The sequence below is a fragment of the Plasmodium vivax genome, chromosome 8, assembly GCF_000002415.2.
Source record: "Plasmodium vivax chromosome 8, whole genome shotgun sequence".
Lineage (NCBI taxonomy): Eukaryota > Apicomplexa > Aconoidasida > Haemosporida > Plasmodiidae > Plasmodium > Plasmodium vivax.
Window position 1 is genome coordinate 746,609 of NC_009913.1, and position 14,963 is coordinate 761,571.

Here is a 14,963-nt window from a genome sequence, read left to right on the forward strand (position 1 = left end):
TGTATATATGCATTTGTGCGCGTACGAACGCACGTCTGTTTGGCTATAAATGCGCAAGCGAGTGCACGCGCTGGTCATTAATTACGAATGGGGTGGGGCGTCAACGCTGCGGGCGCCCTCTTCGCCTGGTCGTCTCTTCATCTCCTCGTCTGCTTCGTCTCCTCACCGCTTCACCTCTTTACTGCTTCCCTTCCTGGTTCTGGATCAAGCTCTTTAGTGCCTTAGGGGGATGGGCGTGGAGAAGTGGGGCGTGACTGGCACAGATGGCGACGCGGGCTCAGCCACGCTGTGGTGACTGCGCTATGGTAACTGCACCGTGGTGACTACGCATCGGAGGGCAGGGGAAGGAAGCCCCCCTGCATCCGCCCCTCAGGGTTTCCTCTTTCTTTCGTCCTTCCGTTGTACCATGATAGTTTCATTGGTGGTGATGTCCACCTCCGCGTGCTTGGAGTTGTATTTGATGCCGTCCTTCTTCGTGAACTTCTTTTTGTAAAAATCTTGAATGGGGGGTCCACAGTGCTGGAGCATGTGCTGCGGTGGGTACATTTGCTGTGCGTGGTAGTTGGCGTTCTTGTTGTTTTGGTGGTGGCCACCCTTGGCGCCGCCGAAGTTTTTGCTGTTCCCGCCCAGGGGGGGAGGTCCTCCCATGCTGCCGATGCTGGGCAGGCCGCTCATCCCGCCGATGCTGCCAATTCCGCTCATGCCGCTAATCCCGCTAACACCGCCCACCCCGCTCGCCGCGCCATTCCGTGACGCCTTGAGCAGGGACTTGAGCGAATCCAGGACGTTGTTCACCTTGGCGTTTTTAATGCCCTCTGGAATGGAGTTATTATCTGCCAAGTTGTAGGCCACACTGCCGCCGCTATCCCCATGTGTATGGTCGTTATCTAGACGAAGCAGCGAGTTAATAATAGGAGTTATGTTTATGTTTCCTTGTGGGGGGCTGCTGCCCTGATTTTTAAGCGCTTCTTGGTTGGCACTATTAGATGCAGCGAAATGTTCCCCGTTGTGGATCTTCTTTCCTAGGGCGTTACTTGGTGGGTTATTCTTAACGTTGCTTGCACTGTTTTGTAAGAAGGGGTGAGCCGGTCTCCTATTGATGAGGATGCCATCCAGACTAGTGACGTCGTTATTGCTTCTATTAGCGCCATCATTATGGAGGGTGTCTGCCACGAGGTTACCATAAGCCAGGGTGTTCTCCTCCGGGTAGTGCTTATGGTGGGCTCTACTATAATGTTCATTGCTAGTTATATTTGCTAAGTTTGCCAAGTTTACCATATTGGCGATATTCGCTATGTTAGATGCGTTGGCCAGGCTAGACAAATTGGCGACATTCACGTTCGTCATGTTGGCGTTGTTCCCACGGCTTCCGCGACGGGGGAGCTGGAAAGAGGGGGGCTGCTCATTGGTCATTCGGTTTGAATTGCTCGATCGGAAGATGTCCAGGAGGCCTTTCCCCCCATCCCTTGGGTGCAGTTCTTTGTGCCCGCCCACGATGTGGTTAGCCCCTCCAATGTGGTTTGCACTTCCAATATGGTTTGCCCCTCCAATGTGGTTGGCCCCTCCAATGTGGTTAGCCCCTCCAACGTGGCTCCGACTGGCCAAGCTGCTCAGATGGCTCAGGCCCGCGTTGCTGCTTCCAGCGTGCCACGTGCTGTCGAAGGGGTCCTCCGCGTGCGTCCGGTTGTCGGCGTACTCCGAGCCGCTGCGCTCTTTCAGGATGGAAATTTGCTTCATGAGGAGCTCCGCCACGGTGCTGCTTATTTGGGGCTGGTCGGCCTGCGCGCCCAGGGCGCCGTCATCCGCCTTCGCGCCGCCAAAGGAGGCAACGCCGCCAACACCGCCAACACCGCCAACGCCGCTAATACCGCTAATACCGCCCTCGTAGTTCCGGCTGGGCCTGGCCGAGGAGCCGAGGACCCTCGGGCCGCTCTTCCCCTCGGCGCCGTCCACCGCGCCAGCACTATGTCCACTATGCCCATTCACGTAGGTGAGGATGTCCACATGCTCCTCCTGGTTACTCGCATTACTGTTTTTAAACCATCTGGCGAAATTACTTTTGGTGAGGTTCTCCTCATCGTTGTCTTTAAAAATGCTATAATTATTTTGCTCACCGAAATTTGGATTCTTTGCCTTTTCATTGTTTTTCCAAAATTTTTTTATATCGCCCAGGGTAAAAATTTCATTGTTATTTCTCTTGGCATAATGGGAGGGGTGGTCCCAGTATCGGTCTGCTTCACTGGCTTGGTTTTTTTTTTTGTCTGGATGGTCATGTGGACGGAGGTGGTCAAATGGGGTAGACTGCTCCTGAGCGGTGGAGAAGTCGTGCGCGAGTGAGACGTCCCTACCACCACCTAAATCTGCAGCATTGGAAAAATGAAACGCTCTCTTCTCCTTATCGTATTTGTTATTCATTCCCATTTTGTTGTGAAAGTGGTTCTGGTTAGCCATAAAAAACTCCTGTCCAGTTAGATGCATTTTTCCCTCATTGTCAATGTAGAGGTTATTTTCGGGCAGATGGTATAAACTATTGTCCGCATTTTTAAAAGACCTAATGTTAAAGGTACTTGCCATGTGGGGTGTAAATCCTTGGTGGTGCTTACTTCCCTTGTAGTGTTCTTCATTGAAGGAAGCTCTTACTTTAACATAATTTGGGATGATTCCACCTCCATTTGGGTTCATAGATGCGTTTAAGAGACCTCCAAAATTGGAGTGACTAGCGAAATTTACGTGGTTGCCATAGTTGGAGGTATACCCTGGGTTCATCATATGCATGGCATTGTTTGGGGAAAACCTGTCTCGGTTAAACTTGTTCAGGGGCGCCTTGTTATTCTTATTCTCCTTAATAAAGCAGTATTCATTTTTGGCTTCCTCCGGGTTACCGGCGTGGTCGTCGGCCTTTACTTCCAAAAAGCGCAGCAGCAGCAGTTCGTACAGGGAGTACCTCAGGCACTTTTGCTTCGGCGCGCGCTCGTTGTAGGTGGCCTCGTCCAGGTCGCCGTCGCCGTCGTTCAGTTCTGCGAGGGGTTCCGCTGCTGGTTCGGTTGCCAGTTCTGCTGATGGTTCTACTGCCGATTCTGCCGCCGATTCTGCTGCTGGCTCCGCTGCTTGTTCTGCTGCTCCCACCGGCTCCGCCTCGGTCTGCGCGCCGGCGTCGACCCCCCCGCGCCGACTGGAGCAGGGGCTGCTCACGTCCTCGTAGTAGTAGTGGTACAGCGGCGTGTACGGACCCCCGTTCTCATTGAAAATCACATCGGTGCTGATGCACGTTATCCTCTTGTATTTATAAATGTGCTTGTACGTTAGCTTGTAAAGCGGATGGTAAGATTTAAAAATAAAATTCCCATTCTTGTCTAAAACGCTGTCACACGATGCGCTGATGGACTTGTTCTCACTTCTGTTATCGACGATGATGAAGTTTGTCGCTTCTACCATTTCGGCTTCAAACGAGGGGTTTCAATGGATGGTGCCCTCTGGGGACTTTACTTTAACTACCTTCAAGGGGGAGGGGAGAGACGAGAGAGAGGAATGTACCCGCGCGGGTGCTCTCTCACCAGGAGGTGTACCTATGAATACGTATGCGTGCCGCTTGATTGGGCACACGACACAATTATGCATGCGGGTCTGCCCCCCAGGTTAAATCTAATTAAAAAAAAAAAAAAAAGAAACTCTACATACGTCCATCAACGTGAATGTGCATTCGTAGAGAAAAACGATTCAGCGTTGAGGAGAATTTAATTCGACGAAAAAAAGGAAAAAAGGGAAAAAAAAGGGAAAAAAAAGGAAAGGAAAGAAAGAAAAAGCAACGGGCTAAATGTGCCAAGGGCAGAATTCAAAAGTGACGCCCCAACTCGGCTGCTGCCTACACACCCGCTTGGTCTACTCGCAGGGTGGCGTTACTACTAATTTAAAAATGAAAAAAAAAAAAATAATAAAATGATAAAATAAATAATAAATAATAAAATTAATAAAAAATATAAAAAAAAAAAATTACGATTTTTTTTCCCCACGAAAGGGTTTTTTTTTCCCGGTTTAATTGCTCCACTGTGCCTGTGCGACGTCACACACCATTTTGCTTTCCCCACTTGCCGTTGTTTCTCATTTGGTTGCGCAGATACTGTTGTGCTGATACTGTTGTGCTGATACTGTTGTGCTAATTTGCCCGTTTGGGCTTCTGCTTTCTTTTTTTAATTCTCCTTCCCTTTCCCAGAGTGGGTGTGCGGCGAGGCGATGCACGCGGGGGATTACTCCAGGACGCACGCTCCTGCGTCCTTATCTACACACAGACACACGTGTACGCCTGTTCGTATGCACGTGCTCATGCGCGTGGGTACTGATTCAAAACGGGATGGCGGTGGGCGCCAAAGACTGTTAGCGCCCGTCTGCTGCTACACTTTGCGGGCGCGTTCCTTTTCGTGTGGCCCTTCACCCAGGTAGATACACACGGAAGCGTCACGTATGCCTGCGCACACCGCCCATGTGTGCATATGAGCATGTACGTATGTATGTACATACACGCATGCATACGTGCATACGCAGGTATACACTGCTGTGGGGGGCCGGCACTACTTCAGCTGAACGCCAAGGGGACGAACTCTCATCTTAGGCGGGGGGAGCTTCTCTCACGAATGCTCACAAGAATTCGCAAAAAACCTTTGCGAAGCCCATACACTCGTAAAAAAAAAAAAAAAAAAAAAAGAGTCACTCAAAGAGGCTCTCAAATGAGAGATGCATATGGAATGAAGTGAAGCCGCGTGTACAGGTGGGCGCGTGAAAACTTGTGCCAATGTATGCGCACGGATGTATGTGCCTATGAATGTATGTGCCTAAGAATGCAAGTACCTATCAATGTAAGTACCTATGAATGTATGTACCTACGAATGTAAGTACCAACGAATGTATGTACCCATGAACGCATATGTATGGATACCTATTCATGTATGTACGTACGTATATGTAACAAGCGCATTGTACATGTACGGAATGAGAGTACCATATGCGCTACGCGAAGGAGAGAAAAAAAAAAAGAAAAAAAAGAAAAAAAAGGAGAAAAAAGGAAAAACAAATGAAAAAAATGAAAAAATGAAAAATAAAAAAATGAAAAATGAAAAAATGAAAACTGAAAAATGAAAAAATGAAAACTGAAAAATGAAAAAATGAAAAAATGAAAAAAAAAAAAGAACTTTGTTTATAACTATGTTTATACCAATGGCACATAAGGTACGCATGGCACATATGCACAATTACAAAAGATTAGAAAAAAAAAAAAAAAATCTCTTGTGCAATCAGCAGAAGGACGCGTTTTCTCGCTTCGCATGCTGTGTGCGTGCGGTAGCATTCCGCTTTCGCTCTACACTTTGCAAAAAAAATAATTAATAAATAAACGGCAGCTAAGATTGGTTTTCCTTTTTATCGGCTGCTTCGCTTAGTTGGCTCGTGAACACTGGGGGGGTTTCTACGCGACACGCTCTCCTCCCTGTATGTGCGATGGGCTTATTCTAGGCTCGTTTTTTTTTCCCTGCGTGATGCGTCAGGGGGGGGGTTGGCCAGCAGATTCAGCTGCAGGTTCAACTGCAGGTTCGCTCAGATTCGTCAATCGCGTAGAACCGTACACTCCGCCTAGTAGATATTTCTCCCCACCCCGCAGTTGTTCCTGCTCCCCTTTTCGCTCTGCACCAGGCAAAGCGTTATCACGTAGAGGAGCAAACGAACGGAGACTCGTATAGATTTGGTGAAGAGAAAGGAAAAAAATGATATTCACGGAGGTGTAGGTTTCGTAAATGGGAGGAGGTAACGCGATGGAGGAAGAGCGTATCTTATATTATCATACCTACGGTGCTAGCTTCCCAGTAGGCACATGAACATAAGCAAATGCAATGGAAACACGGATGGGTCGCCTGTGCACCTTTCCCATTTGAGGATCAGTGCTTGCAAGCTCACTCATGTGTATAGAACCATAGGAGCGGTTCCTTTAGATGCAAGAGCTCCTAACAGAGGGGTCGCCTTCTACGCCTGTAGGTACCACCATATTGTTCGAATGTGAAGGGGCCTCTAAGCAGGCTTCCCTCAAACGTTCAACTGGTATGAACGGCAATAAATCGCTTCACAGAGCAGTTTCGCTGGGCAATTTCGCTGGGCAGTTTCGCAGGGCAGTTTTCTTGCCCGTGCAACCACCGGGGTGGAGGTAGACTTGCCGCTGTAGACGTAGCACCAACGCTACGACCTCGCATTCGGAGAGGCGGAAGGACGGGCACAGCTTCTCGCCACGTGGCATGTACATATATTAGAACATACGGGCGTGACGTTCTATGCAGGAGGGGCAGACGCTGCACGTCTGTACACACATGTGCATTCGCAGAGATGCGTGGTGTAGGTGATTATTCAGAGTGCGGAGGTAACTGAAGCGAATGAGGCGGGTGAGGCGCCCTCGCCCTTCACACGTTAGCAGTTGTGTGTGACTGGAGCCGCTCACGGGATGGTCCTACGCCGTTGCTATTGGCGCAGCGGTAAAACGGGCATGAAAATGGGCATGTAAACTGTGCGTGTAATATGTACAGGTAATCCGCACAGATAACGCGCTCGGGTAAAGGAAGGCAAAATTCGTTTATGCATTTCAGACACTTCACACGTGAAAGGGGGAAGGAAATGAAGAGAGATAAAATAAATATAAAAATGGAAAGGAAAAAAAAAAAAAAAAAAGAAATCGGATGAGGAAACATATGAACATATCAGATGAAGAATAAAATGAAGATTCTTCTGATGTGTAAATTTCACTTCTTTTACAAATGAGCTAAAGCGAAAAAGGTCACGCCATGTCACGAAGAGCACATGTGTGAGCGCATCCCATTTTGTTCCCTTTTCCGTTCCTTTTTAGCGTCCTTTTTTTTGGTTCCTTTTTTTTCGTACTTTTTTTTTTTTTTTTCCCCCTAGTATGAGCAGTGTAGTGTATGTACAGGGCGAACAAACGCATCGTCATATTGTTTAAAAATGATGAGGAAAAAAAAAAATAAAAAAAAGGGCTTTGTTAAAACTCTGGCGGTAATTCTTTTTTCAACATTTTGTTTTTCCAACTGTTTAAAGTGACTGTATGTTCTCTTAACTGGGATGAGAACAATACAGCGTGGTAAGCGCCATACGGATGGAGCTAAAATGACTGCTTCGCTTTTTCTATTGACATTTCTACACCGTTGGTAAGTTGGTATTTTTGTCCGAGTGATTTGTTTACGCCATTTCGTGGCAACTTGGTGTGTTTCACCCAGTGGAAGAGTTCACTCCAGGTGCCTTCCCCCCTATACTCCATCATTTCACCACTGCCTGTGTGCAGAATGGGCTAGTTGTCGGCTGGGGTTATCACGTCCAATTTGTTTTTTCGTGGCCGTGCTGACATGGCTTTGTCTAACGCACACATGCATAAACATGTGAAGATAAAAAAAAATGGGCCCCTGTGGTGGTGAAGATCACCTGGGCAGAGTCACCCCACGCTGCGTTCAGCCCCATCCGTGGAGAAAGCATAAAACGTGAGAGGTGTAAAAAAGCAGCGGCCATGTGCAGCAAAGTTCGGGATGGAGAAACAAAAAGGAACTGCCCTCTACTGCTGCACAGCATGGGCATCGCAACAGTGCACACCGGAACGTAAATTAACCAAAACTGATTGGCATGTCAGCCAGTCGCCCTTCCAGCTAGCTTCACCTTCACCCCACGCTGGGGTACTTGTATACACAGTCCCCCATTTAAAAGGAAAAAAAAAAAAAAAAAAAGAGGATTGACAGAATAAAGAAGTATTCTTACACGTCCGTATGCACGAAATTTACCTCCTCCCTTTGTCACTTTTTTTTTTTCTTCCCATCTTTGCCACTTTGTCAAATGGAAGGAGTTCAGTGGGAAACAGCGCCAAAAAATAGCACTCACATTTGTACGTACGTACCCATTTGTATTTACCAATCTGTATGTCCTTCTGGACTGACCAGAGTGTACATGCCGTCAAACCGCGGCGGTTTTAATCACGTGGAGAAAATAAACTCACGTGAAAAAAGAAAAACATGAGGAACGTTAAAAAAGCGAAAGCTCAAAGTGGGTAACAGATACGCACGTGGAGAAGACCATCAACGTTGTGGTGATGACTCGGTTGAACGTTTCGCATACTCATCCTTTTCGCTGCCCTTTGTTGGCCCCACTTCATTCGTTGTGAATTTTTTTTTTATGCCGCTTGGTAAAAAAAAAAAAAAAAACTGACACTGCTTACTATGGCAAAATCAACGGCCCGATTTGTAACTTATAAGTTTTGATCACAACGCGAAGGTACATGGTTGGAAAAAGAAAAGAAGTTGATTTACGTGGCCCTTTGCTTGATAAAACTCCCCGTGGTGAACTTTTAACTAAACTTATGCTGATGGGCATTTCAGCATTTTCCTGGCAAAGGGGCAGAGGGGGAAATCCACAAAATTGCGTAGCTCATATTGCTACATGTTAAAGGGGAACTTTTTCTCCGCAAGGATTTGCCCACCGCCACCCCCCGTGGTTGTTTCATTGCATGGGGGAGGTGCTGCGGTGCGATGCGATGTGATGCGGAAGATTGTCCCTTCAATTCACTCCGCGTATGCGTGAATTCACGTGCGTAGGGTCTTCCCCTGTTATTACGCGCTCGCGCGGGGCACCCCCAAAAGGGAAAAAAAAAAATATATATAAAAACATATATATATAAATATATTTATGTAAACATATTTACATTTATACTTGTACGTGCGAACCCCGCCAAGGCGCGCACTTCCCGGCCGCCTTTTGCTGCGTGCTGGCGCGGGGAAACGGCGACTGCGGTGAAGCAGTATTTGCGCCATCGCGCGTGGACGTACTTCTAACGAGGGAGACGCTTGGAAAAGGAAGGCTCCCTCCGTTTAAGGTTTATCGAAAAGGGGGCGCCAGAGTGGACACAGAGCCACCCTCGCGTTTATACGGGAGACCCACTCTCGTGATAGAGCCATCTGGCGAGTACCTGTGAGCCCCGCCAACAAATGGAGAACGTAGAGGAGTTGAGCATCGAGGAGACAAACAAGCTGAGGGAGAAGCTGGGGTTGAAGAAGCTAGACGTGGAGGATAAGCAGGATAAGAAGAAGAAGAGGGGCGCCTCGAAAAATGAGCAGGACAACGAACCGAAGGGACGCGCCAAACGGGGAGGCGCCAAGAATGGGAAGAAAGACGCAGGTGAGGAAGATAACCAAGAAGGGGGTGACGCCTTAGAAGGGGAAGGCAAAAACGGACGCGGCAGAACGAAGGAAGCCCCCAAGGGAAGCAACAAATCGACGAAAACGATCAGCGAGGAGTTCAATGACGACATAGACGATGTGGAGAAGTGGATAAGCAAAACGAGAAAGACCATCGATAAGAAGCTGGCCGATGATGAAGGCATCAAGTACAGCGACGATGACGATGAGGAGGAGAAAGGGGGGAAAAAAAAAAAAAAAAAAAACAACGTTAGTCGCAGCGTGGATAGCAACCACGCCACGGTGGAACACAAAAATGAAGAACTAACAGATGACATGATTTTGACATTGAAAGATCAACACGTGTTAAATAATGACGAAGGAAAGGACTGCCTAATAAATGAAGAATTAAAAAAACAAAACGTGAAAAGCATACTAGCAAAAAATGATGACAGCTTTTGGAGAAAAAATTATTATGACCCCCTCTCGTACTACGACGATACGAATAAGCAGAATGCAGAGGATGGCTCAGCCGTCCATATGCTTTCGAAATATGACGAGACGAAGCACTCCTTCGATGTGACTATAAAGTATGATGAGCAGGGGGGGGGAGGTAATGATGACCATGACCGTGATGGGGACGATGATGATGATGGCAGTGCGCATGCTGGCAGGGGGGGAACGAAGGGCAAGGCGAGGGGAGCAAGGACCGCCAAGAGTAGGAATAATCGACTCGAGGGGGAGGTAAAGGGGGAAGGCCAAGTACTGCACACCCAGAAAACGCTGCCAATGCGGCAAACGACCAGCCCAGATGGCAGCGCTTTCAAAGTGAAGAAGAGAAAAATTAAAAATATCAACAGGCGGAAGAAGGAAGAGGACGCGTGGGCCTTTCTGTATGATGAACCAGAGGGGCAGGATGAAGAGGAGGCGGCGCAGGAAGGAAGGCAAGCAAAGGGGAGCACCTCAGAGAGGAACACAGTTGAGGGAAAAACTCGAGGGAACGAACAGAACAACGAAAACGCAAACGCAAACGCAAACGCAAACGTCATAGAGGACGTTCTTAAAAAAATAAGAGACGAACAGACGAGCATGAACTTTAACAGCTACTTCGATTACGACTTGGGCGAAAACGAAGAGGACAAGGAGCTGTACGAACTTCTGCAACAGGGGAATAGCCTGAAAAGGAGAAAAAAGGAAATGGATTACCAAAAGGAGCTCTTAAAATATATAGTTATAAATGAGGACGTGAAAAAGAACGAGGAGGTCAGCGGCAATGTCATTAAGTTGTCTGACGCGTCTGAGTTCTGCAGAAGTATAACTCTCCCGATGGAGATACAGGAAAGTGAGAGCATGGAGAAGCTGCAGAGAGGGGGGGGAGGCCTTCTCGACGCAGAGGCGAGTGCAGCCCTCGGAGGGGACCGCTCATCCAATCTGATAGCTCCTCTGAGTGTGAATGCAAGCGATGATATGTTAAGATCAACGGATGGGCAGAGAGGAAAGGGGAAGTCCACGAAGGGTGGCCAAGCGAAAGGTGGCGATAAGGATAGCGATGACGATGACAATGACGATGGCAACGACATGAACTTGAGCGATCACGCATTCTCCCAAGATGGGGTGTCCGAAATTTTCAACGAAATTAAACTGGATGAGGGGCTGTACGGAGCGCTGGAGTATTTAAAAACAAAAGGAGAATTAACTATGGAAGAGAAAATTTATCGCAACCCGGAGAACAGACCGCTGCACATGTCCACGTCAAAGCACGACATAAAGTTGGACTACAAGAACGACTCCGGCAAAGTGATGACGCCCAAGGAGACGTTTCGGTACATTTCTTGGATTTTTCACGGGAAGAAACAGGGCAAGAATAAAATGGAGAAGAAAATGAGGAGGATGGAGATCGAGCGCCGCTTTAAGGAGGACCCCATGGGCTCCCTTCCCACGCTCAACGTCCTCAAGAAGGTGCAGCAGGTCCACAAGAAGTCGTACTTCACCCTGTCGAATAATAACTGATTGGGGGGAGGGGAGAAGTGGAGAAGGGGATGGGAGAGGCAGCCATTCTTACACGCGCAACAGTTCTGCACGCACACGCCGGGCGTTACTCTTTTTCGAACTCCCCGGTTCGCGACCCCCCATTCTTCGCCCATTTGTGCGGCATGCTGCTATACCGCAGCCGCGCCGTTGCACACACCATTGCGCCAATTTTTGTTCATCCATTTTTGCACACATCTTTGCACACATCTTTGCACACATCTTTGCACACATTTTGGCCATTTTGGCTATTTTGACCATTTTGGCTATTTTTTTTTTTTTTTTTTTTTTCCGTTTTGGCTGTTTGTTCATATTTTTTCGAAGCGATTTTCGCGTGGCTCCCCTTTTTTAGTGTCCACTTGTGTGCGTGCAGGCATGTACCCCTGCATTTGCATACGCACGTATGTGCCCATTTTTCCGTATTTACGAGAAGACCCACCCATTTTTGGGTAAATCGTTAAAAAGAAGAAAAAAAAAGCATCACTAGAAAGATGCGCGAGGTTTAAAAGGGCATCGTTAAAAAGTCGCGCGATGTTAAAAAAGGCATCGCTACAACGTCGCATTAGTTTTGGCAGAAACGTCCCCGTGGTCACTATATGGGCAACAATTGCGTGGCTCGTTTGGGGGCGAACACAGGGAAGGTGCCCCCCACCCCCCTTTGCTTCACCCGGGCTATCCCTCCCACCCGTCATGCCTTCTTCCTCTTTTCCTGGATGTACCTATCCAGCTTTTCGTTAAACTTCTTGCAGATGCTTATTTGTTCAAAGAGGTGAATTAGCAGCGGCTTGCCCATGATAAGCACACTGTTGTACTCCTCCTGGGGGGCGGTGGAAAAAAAAGGGGAAGTGAGACCGAGTGGACATCACTCGTTCTGGGTGCGCCAAGTGGGCATGAACCAGTTCGACCGCACTCCTCCCGTTTGGTGCACACATGCACAAAAGGGGTAAAAAAAAAAAAAAAAAAAAATAGCTAGCTTATAATCTGCCCCTGTTGGAGCAGCGCCCATGCTTACCTGCTTGGCCTGTATCTCCTCCTTAATCTTGGACAGATTCTGCAGGATCTTGTTCCGCTTCGCCTGCTCCGGGATGCACGACGTGTAGAAGAGGTTCAGCAGATAATTCACTTTCACGTGGTAGTCCTTGACAATGTCGAGGATGTGCTGCTCGTACTCGATCGTGCCTATCAGCATGGACTGGTTGCTCTGGCACTTCTTCGTGTTGGAGACGAACAGGAGTCTCCCTACGGGGGGGAAGGGAGTAAACATGGCGAAGATGTGGCAAAAATGTGGAGGAACAACACGGAGGAACAACACGGAGGAACAATACGGAGGAACAATACGGAGGAACAATACGGAGGAACAATACGGAGGAACAATACGGAGGAACAATACGGAGAAACAAAATGGGAAAACTCCTCCCCTTTGGAGACGCACTAACAGCCGATCACACCAATCCGCCCGCGCGAGAGACGCTTCCAGGAAACCCACCTATATTGAACAACTCGGGGTAGTTCTTCCTGCCGGATTGCTGCTTAAATGTTTGGAGCTGGTCCATGAACGCGGCGAACTTTTGGTTTAGGCGATCGGCAGCCTGAGCCGACTCTTCACTATCTGCCTCACCATCAAAGGGGCGTTTTTTTTTTTTTTTTTCGATTTGAAATTGCAACTCTTTTTTCTCCTTCACGGGATTCAAGTCTGTGTCCTCAATTTTGTTCTTCAAATCTTCGTAAAAAGTGTCGAAGGTAAACTTCTTATCCTTTATCATCCCAATGCAGTAATTATTAAATTTGTTAATTAGGAGGTTATGGGAGTTGCTCCCTTTGGAATACTTCTCATTTGTTAAGAGGCCAAACCCCTGGGCACTTTCTTCATTAAAATAGTAGTTGTTGTTAAAAAGGATGTTTTTTTTTTTGTACGATTTTGTGGACAAGTATTCTTTTAAAATGCATTTCTCCAGTGTCCCTTTGATGTCTTGGTTTGGATTCTCCAAGTCGTACGAAAGGGACGCATTTTTATAATACGTGTTTTGTTCTTCTTCATCCGTGATGAGGGTTACATCCCTGCGGTCGTCCGTCCTGTCGGTAGCGGTGTCCGTAGCAACCCCTGCGGGCCTCTTCTGCTGGTCGCCCTTAATGGAGAAGAAGTTTTTGTTCCCCATTATGTCCTTTTCATTTTTGTCGTAAAAGAATAAGTGGCTATATTTGTTATTAAAAAGGAAGAACCAGAATTTGCTTTCGCTGAGGATATTGTTGGCCATGTAATAATCGTAGAGCTTCTTCAACTCTTTGTTCTCTGAAAGAATCACTCTACTTATTTGTTTGTTAATTTCGACGCTCTTTGCCATCTTCTGTTCCTCCGTGATGAACAGGGGTTCCTTCAGAATCCCCTCCTCTGCGCTGCAACTGATGTTTCTGTGCTCATACAACTCGCTCTTATGGACTTTGTAAAATTCCTTTTCTGTTAATATGTTATTTTGTATACACATTTGGTACAGGCTCTTCAGCTGTGGGTCCGCCTCGAACATTTTGTGCAAACTGCTTAGCGCCTCATTTTCCTTTTCGTTCTCCTCAGATGGGTTGCTTCTCTCACTATGATCGCTGTCCTCACTTTGGCTACTTCCCCCCACATGTTCGCGTACCTTCGTGGAAGAGTCCCCTTTCGCTGCTATATCTTTTTCCTCTCCAGACAGTTCACCCTTTGCATTTTTTACAAAATGTTGGGGGGCACTTTCCTTCGGGGGAAGCTGTTCTCTACTAACCTGCTCACTAGAGTGATCCCCTTTCTGGTCCTCTACAATCCCCCTGGAATCACCTTTTGAGAGTGCCCCAGAGGAGTCCTCATACACTTTGTACTTGTCCCTAATTAGGTGCAAATTAAACTCTATGTAGATGTGATTCTTTACGTTTTCCTTATTGAGTGTGTTGATAATTTGACACGCCTTGCTATTCTGCTGGTCGTAGAAAAACTCAAAAACGAAGGACTCCGTGTGGTTATAGTCATGGAAGCAGAAATTATTCTTTTTGTTCGTTACGGCAAAGGTGAATCTGGTTTTACTTTTTTTTTTTGACTTTTCCGTTTTCTTCCAACTGAATATGCATACCTTCAAGTCCATATCATCAATGAGGAAAAGGGCGTTGCTCTGTGCCTTTTCCTTTTTCGTGCGCTCGGAGATGTACACCAGGTATCTGCTCGTTATGTATAGTTCCCCCTTCTCGTTGTTATACAGCACTTCGAATGCGGCATGAACTTTTTCTTCCTCCATGGGGGAGAGAGTGGGGGGAAGGTTGCCTGTCTCGTTGAGCCTTTGCGGTTTTCCCGCTTTGCCGCTTTGTAGCTTTACCGCTTTGCCGCTCTGCCGCTTTACCGCGTTGCCAGCCTAAGTCGGTCTTCCCTGGAGACGGCAAAGAATCGTGGCAATGTAGTTACTAGCACACAAAAAATGCCAGGTTGGAAGCCGCTTCTCCGCAATTTTTCAGGCAAATGAGTACCCCTCCATCGGGGTAAAGCGTGAAGCCCCTCGGTATGGCAGAAAAAAGGGGGACACTCGAACAAACCCCTACTCACGTGCAGAAGTGAGCACGTTGTGTTGACTGCTGGGTCCCATTTGCGCAACAGAGGAGGAACAAATAAAAAAAAAAGGGAAAAAGTGCATCATTCGCCTTTTTTTTTTTTTTCTTCCTTAACTGATCTAACTTTTCTTACCCTTTTTTTTTTATTCCATTTGACGGCGTTTTTATTTT

The 14,963-nt window shown here is 47.4% G+C and overlaps 3 protein-coding genes across 3 annotated transcripts, besides 6 other annotated features; 1 reads left to right on the forward strand and 2 right to left on the reverse strand.

Moving 5' to 3' along the window:
* Window positions 1-369: 369 nt before the first annotated feature.
* PVX_095035 (hypothetical protein, conserved) lies at window positions 370-3,435 on the reverse strand (the record flags this gene model as incomplete). The annotated part of the gene is made up of 1 exon (XM_001614425.1): window positions 370-3,435. One exon carries the CDS (start codon window positions 3,433-3,435, stop codon window positions 370-372), a length of 3,066 nt encoding a protein of 1,021 aa, XP_001614475.1.
* Window positions 2,769-2,801: a microsatellite.
* Window positions 3,075-3,098: a microsatellite.
* A 2,004-nt stretch (window positions 3,436-5,439) lies between the features above and the next one.
* Window positions 5,440-5,464: a microsatellite.
* A 308-nt stretch (window positions 5,465-5,772) lies between these two features.
* Window positions 5,773-5,855: a microsatellite.
* Window positions 5,856-8,273: 2,418 nt separating this feature from the next.
* PVX_095040 (hypothetical protein, conserved) lies at window positions 8,274-11,207 on the forward strand (the record flags this gene model as incomplete). Its single annotated transcript, XM_001614426.1, has 1 exon — window positions 8,274-11,207. Exon 1 carries the CDS (start codon window positions 9,009-9,011, stop codon window positions 11,205-11,207), a length of 2,199 nt encoding a protein of 732 aa, XP_001614476.1. The 5' UTR covers window positions 8,274-9,008.
* Window positions 11,062-11,178: a microsatellite.
* A 706-nt stretch (window positions 11,208-11,913) lies between the features above and the next one.
* PVX_095045 (hypothetical protein, conserved) lies at window positions 11,914-14,952 on the reverse strand (the record flags this gene model as incomplete). The annotated part of the gene is made up of 3 exons (XM_001614427.1): window positions 12,712-14,952; window positions 12,238-12,464; window positions 11,914-12,042 (listed from the first exon to the last, which is right to left on the reverse strand). The coding sequence occupies exons 1-3, from the start codon at window positions 14,483-14,485 to the stop codon at window positions 11,914-11,916; spliced, it is 2,130 nt and encodes a 709-aa protein (XP_001614477.1). The 5' UTR covers window positions 14,486-14,952.
* Window positions 14,298-14,389: a microsatellite.
* Window positions 14,953-14,963: the final 11 nt, after the last annotated feature.